This window comes from Formica exsecta, unplaced genomic scaffold, assembly GCF_003651465.1.
Source record: "Formica exsecta isolate Colony F162 unplaced genomic scaffold, ASM365146v1 scaffold443, whole genome shotgun sequence".
Taxonomy (NCBI): Eukaryota; Metazoa; Arthropoda; class Insecta; order Hymenoptera; family Formicidae; genus Formica; species Formica exsecta.
Genome location: NW_021851667.1, coordinates 201,657 through 210,779, shown reverse-complemented (window position 1 = coordinate 210,779; position 9,123 = coordinate 201,657). Strand labels below are relative to the sequence as shown.

Below are 9,123 nucleotides of genomic sequence, written 5' to 3'. Positions count from 1 at the left end.
TATATATAAAATACATGTATATTATAGCTCTATTATAGTGTTATTGTATTATAAATATAATTATTATCCTTTTTGGCACACAATTACTTGAGTAGAAAAACATTACAAAATTATACAATCTATTTGCTAATCCTTAATTGTAATGTTTGGTTTGTACATACATCATCATATTTTAATGTAAATATAAAGTATTGGATTTTTTAACATTTAAAAAATATTATTTTTGAAAATAGTAAACTATTAAGTGTATATTATATAGATAAAGTTAGTGCAAATATCTTTGTTATGTTAGGGAGGTCCTGTACAAAAAATAACCATTCCTAAAGATCGCGATGGCAAACAAAGAACATTTGGATTTATTACATATAAACACATATATTCTGTGGAATATGCTTTACGTTTATTTGATGGTACAGAACTGTACAATCGTACTCTTAATATGAAACCGAGGAATAATGCTGAATCACAGCAAATGGAACAATCTTTGAATCCTGTTCGCAATATAAATCACATGTTACAATTAGGGCAGCAAATGATCTTGGGAAATTATCCACCACAGAATGGCAGTGCAATGTTTTTGGCACATATTTCACAAAATGTTCCGACATATTCAAGACAGTTGGATGCGAACTCTGGCAATGATGATAGAATTAGAAGAAATCATCCTTATCAAAGGAACAGAGATAGAAAACAAGAGAGAGATAGAAATCAAGAGAGAAACAGGGACAGAAATCGAGACAAAGATAGAGAAAAAGATAAGGCAAGAAGCAGAGAACAAAATGATCACTACAGAGATGAAAGATCATACCATAATAGAGATAATTGGAGTCACCGTTCCAATAGCTATTCCCGATATAATGATAATAAAAAAAGATGGACTCATTGATAATAAGTGTTTTTTGATCTGTCATTGCTAATTGGATTTTCCATTAATTTCTAAATTTAACAAAATAAGCATAGATTTAGTTCTGTTTTTCCTTTTTTTTTGACCTGACAAATACATACATTGATAATACAATTTTGTTATCAATAATTGTAATTTTCAGTATACAACTACAATTTTGTAAATATTTTAGTTCTATTTACAATTCTGTTTTGTAATATATATAATTATATAATATATGCTGATATATATACATATATGGTGTGTGTCATATAAGTAGTCTCTATATAAATTGATAGAACAAATAAATGTATTTTTGCCACATTTAATATTACCTATTGAGAAAGATTTATATATTGTAATGAAGAAGTATGCACACCATTATCACGCTAATGATTGAAGTTACATTGGGGAAACTTTGTGTTTTTGTCTATTATTATATCAATAAATGTATCATTATATTAATGACAATCAATTTTTCATGTGCATCATTATATCAATACAATCGATAAGCTACTTTAGTTGTAGGCTTTATTTTTGTATTTACATATATCATATATCGAAACAAACATTAAATACATAACAAATGTGGTATGAGTTGTATTGTTTTCGTACGTTTTTTTTTTCCGTTGTCCTTTCATCTTTAATAATACGGGCAGCTTTTTGCGCTAACATAAGCACAGCTGCATTGATATTTCCGCTTGGTAGGGACGGAAGAACTGATGCGTCCACAACGTACAAATTTCTCATATTGTAAACTCTATAACATAGAATGAATATAATATTTTATATATGCAATAGAAATTTTATGATAATAAAAAGAGAAAGATTTGGAGTATTTAACACACACAAAAGACTAATATGAGTCGGATGAAAGATGTAAGCATAATAAAAACATGCTTTGGTCAATGTTACAAGATTAGTAAATAAAATCAATAAATTTGAATCTTTCTTTTAGGAATCATTAATCAGCTATATTATCCTATTTTAATTATATTCTTTCTAAAAATTCTCATTAAAACCCATTCTGTAATTTTTGATTTTAATTGATTAAAGTAGCTTTTCTTTAGATTGATAATTGTAACAAAAATTAAGATTTCTTTTCTGTTTGATTTATCAGCCTTCTAGTGTTGAATGATGGTATGTACTTTTATTTATAGTTCCATCTTGCATTCAATTCGTATTAATTTTTGTTTTCTTATAATTTTAATTTTATGATGAAGTAAATACCTGAATGATTTATCAACAACATCGCTTATACGGCATGTACCAATTGGATGATAGGATGTCAGGGTTAAATGTTGCACATAACATTTCCAATATTCTCTGGTGTCAAATGTATGATTCTCGCAACCAGGAAAAGGTTTTCTGTTGAGTGAGGCGTCATAAGCTCTCAAAACATTCGTCTTTAAAAGTTTCTTTATAAAATATAAACCTAAACATTTGTGACATTGATTAGACAACATTGTTATATTTGTATGTACACATATATATGCATCTTTACCTTTTAATATACCATATATGCACTTAATTACCTTCTACAAGAGTGTCAATATCCTCCTTGTTCGATAAATATTTCGGATCAATTAATGGTTCATCAAAGGGATTGCTGCTCTGCAATCGTAATTCTCCGCTACTCTTAGGATGTAGTAAAACAGGTGCGATTGTGATTGTATTTTCGTGCGAAAGAGAAGCGAAATATTTGTTATAAACCTAGAAAAAGAAATATATAAAGAAATAAGACTTATAAAAAGTATTTGAACATTTTTCTGGCCTTTAGTTTAGTTTGTTTTATATTCTCTATATTATGTTAATCTTTTTTTTTTATTTTGTATACCTTATCGGAAATTCCCATAATTCTTTTGAGAATAAAACCATAGTCTTTTGCTGCTCCAAGAGGTAATACCATTAATTGCAAATCTGGTATTGTAGTTTTATTTGTATGTAAAGGACTGTGAAAAGTTCCTAATACTTCGACTCCTGCTGACGTCCATGGTCCTAAATAAACCGATGAATTATCTCTACAATAAAGTATGTTAAAATATTATGATCGTAATACACATGTATCCATGAAAATTGCTTATAAATAATATAACTATTAGTCACTTGACAATCTAAAAGCGAAAAAAAAAGAACACTGTAACCTCTAAAAGCATGACTGTGTCCATCTATTCAGATTTGATATATTTGTATTAACATATTCTTACCTCTTCCAAAAAGGAAGTAATTAAGAGCTGACATAGGATTAGAGATGTCAGAAAGATTTAGTCCAAGACTTGTATTAAGCATGATCAAATCGAGACCAGTTAGAACATGATCCATCAAAGTCTGACCAACTGGCAAATCATTGATCACGCTAATCTAAATGACAGTTATTATAGAAAATAATAAAAAAATGTAATGGAAAATAATAAATAAATAAATAATTTTTTTCATGTTATGTAATAAGTATTTTGATCCTGTTTTGAGAAATAAGCAAATTTTGTGTTATGTTATTAATATAAATTGCAATATATGACTTGTATTTATTGTATATATTGTTTTCCTAAAATTTTTTTATGACAAAATAAGGCTTACAGTATAAATAAGTATAAATTGTAAGAGAAACAAATTATAAATATGTTTCAAGTTGATCACTAAAGATTACTTACATTCAAATCTTTCAAGTGCTTTTTTGGTCCAATTCCAGATAACATTAATAATTTTGGGCTCTCAATTGCACCAGCACTTAGAATAATTCCTTTTTCTGCTATTGCTGTATATTTATTACCAAATCTAAGAAATTCAATCCCTTCAGCCTTATCAAAATTCACTAGTATCTTTAATAATAATTAATTAGTTATATTTTGTTTGTTTCTTTGATATGTACAATAAAAAGGCAATAACCTTCAAACAGGCTTACTTTGTTGGCACGTGCATGAGTAAGTATGGTCAGATTCGGATAATTAGATTTCTGATGTAGAACTTTGTCTAAACTCCACCTTCTGCCATTTTCCATCGTCAACTGAGCTTTCATAAAACCTAAATGACAAAGATAGAAATATATAACATGCAACTAAAATACTTCATATATATACATATATAAAATAGATACCTGTATCCAATCGCAAATTCATGTCGCCTATATCATGATTTAATTCTTTTACTGCTTTCAAAAATACATCAGCAAAATCAGAGCTCCATCTTAATTCACCAATGCTCACTAATTTATTATTCTCTGCAACTGATTCTAAAAACAATTAGATAAAGTTTATAGAGAGTAAGCATAATTTAAATGTATCTCTGAATCTATTGATTTAGAATACTCTAGATTAGTATATAAGTTTCTTCTGTACCCATAAAATCTGGAAACCATGTTTCATAGTCCAGTCGATGTCCCAATACATAAGCCATATAATTTAAGCGACTTGTTCCTCCAACAATTTTACCTCTAGGCCATCTGCTTTGCTGCAAAAATCTTTGTGACAATATGTATGCAAGACTTCTCGATAAACGTTTCAACACATATATTTACATTGTTGATTAAACCTTTACACGCATGCTCTTGAGGAACAGTAATATACTGCCAATCATAGGCAGTTTTTTGAATCATTGGTGCCAAAAGTGGTATATCGAGAAAAAGTGGTGCAGTACCACCTGCTTCTAGCAATAATACACTTTGTTTATCCTCTGCTAACCGTGTTGCCATAATTGTACCAGCACTCCCAGCACCAACTGTAATTATTCTGATTAGATATACAGATGAACAATATAGTAGTTTTTAAAGTAGAATAAATTAAAATAAAATAGCAAATTAGTTTTGGAAATGTAGATGTTAGACACACAGGAATAATATAAAGAAATGAACTTGATTATTGTTCTAAGTTATTGAGAGAATTATTTCTAATTAAAAAATATATTCATTTGATAACTTGCAAAATATTAAATAAAAAGCTATAATTTCTTATTAGATAAAACATTTGCTTTTATATTTATATATTTTATTATCTTGTTTCAACTTTTGCATTCTAAACTGTATAACTTACCAACAATATAATCGTATTGTTGCATATCTCGAACATTGTTGGAGAACCATTGCAAAGATACATCTAACATATATGCAAAATGAATATAAAAAAGAAATATTGTCGTAAATGCGCCGGTGAAGACAAATAGTACCGATTTTGTAAAAAGAAACATTTTGATTAAATTGCTGCTAACATAAAGCGAGGCAGAGATCCTTCTATTTGATAAAACTTCTCTCTTTAAAATAATAATAAAGCCCGCGGCACCCGGTACGATCTTTCTGCTTTCTGCTAGATCATACGCGTTCTAGTAAATCATTAGAAATGCTGCATATGTACAGTTTGGGGAAGAGTTCCGTTTAACCATGTCCTGATTGACCACAGCCACACATATCGATCGGTGCCTAGAGTAACCAGCAACGATTGATCAATCAAGAGACTTATCTTGAATTGGCCAATTGGTGACGTGTCCAATCAGACCCCCACCCGTAGTGTGGTTTCACTTATCTCTATACATAGTTATTTACTAAAAGTTGAACAAAGATAGAACAACGCTCGTGTGCACACGGATGATGTTTTTGAACGCAGCCTCATGGCCTTATAGTGAATTTCGGAACACGGCTATTCCTGTATATGATGTATGAGTCGCTTATTTTGAAGTTAGTAGCAGTGTGAGTGATTTTTTTATCTGTTTAATTTACTGCTTTTAAAAAGCAAAGAAAATTAAAAAATGAATGAGTGAACTCTTTTTCAAGTTTACAATTACTATGAATTTTGAAAAACTCATTGCAGAGATCACATATTTTGTTCGAATACTCAGAGGCTTAGTAGTGAGTGATTCCATGTAATTTTACTCGTTAAGTAGAATTTTTATATCAGATCTATCTTCAAAGTATGAAAAAATAACTTATTACTTACTTTGAATAATTGCCTCAAACTCTTTAATCCTACAGGTTAAATAACACATTTATATGTATTGGCAGAAATTTTTTTAAAATTTTGATATTTATTAAATAATAGGATAAAGAAATAAATAGCGCGCATGTATCATGCATTTTGTAATATTCTAGAATTAATAAATAATATAAATAAGGAAGATATACAAACAAATATTTTTTTTTTATATGCATGGCTCAACAAATTCATATATATATTATACTGCAAAATGAGTACGTTGAAATCCCTGTCCCAAACTTCGTAATATTTGTTGAATTTCAGTTTCATTATGATGATAAAAGATATAAGCATCAAATTTTGTTGCCATGTTACAATTTGTCTCCCTAAGACAAAATACATAAAACAAGATAAAGCTTACATATAATTTTTCAACATTATGCAATCCATTTTGATATTAATTTGATATAACCCACCCTGCGATAAATGCAAAGTAATCTGGGATGTTGGCGGTACATCCACATGACGAGATTTCCATATAACTTTGTTTGCATATCGTCTAAAAAATAAACATTGCTTTGTTTAATATAGTACATATTTCTAAAATATGTTTATGTATCTAAATTATATATAATTATATATATAAGATTTAACAATTATTATTTTTATTAGCTCTAATTATTTTAAATTTTACTCATTTTAATTAACTTACTCGATCATCTATCTCTTGAGTTACTACAATTCCAATTTCTAAGCATTCAAATCTCACAGGCACTTGCTTTACTTCTCCTGACTTTAATAAACGCCAAATGGCTTTTTCAATTTGTTTAATATCACCTTCTGTACCAACATGCACAGAACCACAATATTTCACCAAAAATCCACTACTTAATGTTTTATTTTTTAATCTAGAGGTTTGATCTCTTTTAGTGGCTTCTGCTTGGTCCAATTGTGATATTTCTATTAAAGACTTCATGCTCTCAATACCCGAACTTTTGATAAGCTGCACTATTGGTTCATAAAGTTCACGGGATTTCTTAATACGATGCTAGAAATACATATAATAATCGTATAGTACAAAAATTTCTCATTCTTAATTGATATTCATATACGTACTTTAATGATATGTAAAATTATTGGTTGTCCACTAGCTTTTTTCATAATTTTACGTAATTTTCCCTTACTATCACCATTTATAACATTTTCATTTATCTCATCTAGTACATCCCCGATTTCAATTTTATTCTGATTTATATGCAACATGTAAACTAAATTAAAATTACTTGTAATTGTAAAAACTATTAGATATTAAAATTTTTTTTCTTACATCCTCAGCAGCTACTGATTTTTCATCAACATTGACAATTAATGCCTTTTCTTTGGTGAAACTGCAACAATAGCAGCAATTGGGATTCACCAATTTTCTTGTGATCAAAAGAAACAAACACTTACCATACAGAAATACCTAAACTTTTGCAAGGTACCAGTTCTAAAGCTACACATGATGGCATCTGCCAGGTGTCATCCAAGAAAGCTGCGTTTCTTAAATTTAGCTTGAAATTAAATTTACTGCATTGCAATAATACGGAGAGTAGTATTTCTCGTAAAATGTCATCTCCCAGAATGCTCTTTAAGTTGTAAAACTCTGTAGCTAAAGTTGGTATTCTCGTCTATATGGACAAAATGATAAATTCTTATAACTAAATTATATATATATATATATGTTTCGTATGTGTATGTATATATGTGAGTGTATTTTGGCAGAAGATGTCTCACCAATATTTCTATCGGCATATGAAGGCATTTTCGCACTAGACATACTCGTATAAGGAAACGAATTCGTCCAATAGATGTGTGTACTTTCGAATTTTGCTTTACTTGTTCTACCACCAAAGAGAATGTATTATAGGAGCTAAAAATCGTATTAATAAAAATTAAATAAAAAGCATAAATTATAAATCATGGATATGAGAGAAAATAGAAAGGAATTATTTTACCTATAATTTTTTTCAGCAACATATTCCAACCAATGCCATGCATAAGATATTTTTAAGTATCCAACGCTATCGAGACAAGGCAGTAAGCCCTTTTGTAAGCAGTTTTCGAAGCATTTACAAAAGTGACACAAATCTTCATTTTCATCATTGATTTCCTTGGTATGTTCCATCAACTTCCGAGTCCATCCTGAAAGAACATATAAAATATATTTGATTAACGAGCCAATACATATTTACTACACAATTATGTTTATTATGATCAATTTCGATTAGAGATGGAGTCAAAAAATTATAAGATTTGCAACAAAATTATGATAATGGAATATATATCATCGACGAAAAAAGGACTGTATATTATTTATTTCTTGAAAAAAAACATGAAAATATAAACTGTGATATTATCATCAAATGATAATAAAAATTGATTCGATGCAGATAGGAAAATATTGAGAACTTGTAAGTTTAATATTCTTAATTAATTTTAAAATATAACATTTGTATACGTTTCGCATACATACATAATATACATATACATACATATATAATGTTTAAATAAAAATATAATATTTTAAACTTGTATTAAAACTACATATCAATAACTTTTTCTTTCCCTTTTTTTCTTTTTAAATTACATATACTGTATAAAATGAAAGAAAACCGTAAATCTTTCCGGATAGTGTTCTTGTAATAATGAGACATATAACCTACTAAACTGAATATTACTATATCGCGACATTACCTTTCAGCTCTTTGATGAGGGGATCCGAGACCGACATCGCACATTCTTCACGAAATATTGCCGTTAAATCACTTGCAATATGTCCATAATATGCCCTCACAGAAAGTCTATTTTATCGCCATAATTTGACTTATACATACATTAACTCGGTCTCGTCAGCGATAACACTTGCATTCTGCACTGCATTGTCTAGCGAGAGCGAAGATGATATATATATATATATATAGGTAAAGTATGATAGTAATATGTATATATATAATAATAATTGCGCACTCTGAATCGCGCTCGCTGAAGATCGAACATCGCGTTAATACACATATAATACGCACATACGTATTGTGTGTGTGTGTGTGTGTGTGTCTCTCTCTCTCATCCTATTTACGTTACCTAATAAAGAATTTTTTATGAAAAGCTGGACAAAAACAAAAATTTGACAATATCCATAAAAAAAATATGACAAGCTTCTATATGTTTCTATATGTGCAATTTTTTATGTAATTTGAGATATATATAAAATATAAAATTATATATTTAAGAAAGACTTTTATATATATTCATGCGAGTCTTTTTTAAATAATAATAATAAAATACACCGAGACGTTAATA

The 9,123-nt window shown here is 28.8% G+C and overlaps 3 protein-coding genes across 5 annotated transcripts in view; 1 reads left to right on the top strand and 2 right to left on the bottom strand.

Moving 5' to 3' along the window:
• The window catches only part of LOC115240611 (RNA-binding protein 7), a 1,868-nt gene extending 881 nt beyond the window's left edge, over positions 1–987 (top strand). Inside the window, exon 2 of the mRNA XM_029815861.1 lies at positions 293–987. Within this exon, the coding sequence (XP_029671721.1) occupies positions 293–886 (594 nt within the window). The 3' untranslated portion in view covers positions 887–987. The remainder of the gene's footprint in view (positions 1–292) is intronic.
• A 110-nt stretch (positions 988–1,097) lies between these two features.
• LOC115240601 (glucose dehydrogenase [FAD, quinone]-like) lies at positions 1,098–5,353 on the bottom strand. The gene is made up of 11 exons (XM_029815840.1): positions 4,909–5,353; positions 4,398–4,597; positions 4,219–4,330; positions 3,978–4,112; positions 3,786–3,904; positions 3,535–3,702; positions 3,091–3,244; positions 2,721–2,881; positions 2,419–2,596; positions 2,114–2,318; positions 1,098–1,643 (listed from the first exon to the last, which is right to left on the bottom strand). The coding sequence occupies exons 1-11, from the start codon at positions 5,060–5,062 to the stop codon at positions 1,436–1,438; spliced, it is 1,794 nt and encodes a 597-aa protein (XP_029671700.1). The 5' UTR covers positions 5,063–5,353; the 3' UTR covers positions 1,098–1,435.
• A 520-nt stretch (positions 5,354–5,873) lies between these two features.
• On the bottom strand, positions 5,874–8,865 carry LOC115240603. 3 transcript variants are annotated; one of them, XM_029815844.1, is made up of 10 exons: positions 8,791–8,865; positions 8,518–8,706; positions 7,779–7,965; positions 7,558–7,693; positions 7,234–7,451; positions 7,109–7,169; positions 6,898–7,026; positions 6,494–6,829; positions 6,258–6,340; positions 5,874–6,167 (listed from the first exon to the last, which is right to left on the bottom strand). In XM_029815844.1, exons 2-10 carry the CDS (start codon positions 8,552–8,554, stop codon positions 6,041–6,043), a joined length of 1,314 nt encoding a protein of 437 aa, XP_029671704.1. In that variant the 5' UTR covers positions 8,555–8,706; positions 8,791–8,865; the 3' UTR covers positions 5,874–6,040. The 3 variants fall into 3 exon arrangements, with proteins under 3 accessions (XP_029671704.1, XP_029671703.1, XP_029671705.1); XM_029815843.1 differs by lacking the exon at positions 8,791–8,865 and having other exon boundaries at positions 8,518–8,757; XM_029815845.1 differs by lacking the exons at positions 6,898–7,026; positions 8,791–8,865 and having other exon boundaries at positions 8,518–8,757.
• Positions 8,866–9,123: the final 258 nt, after the last annotated feature.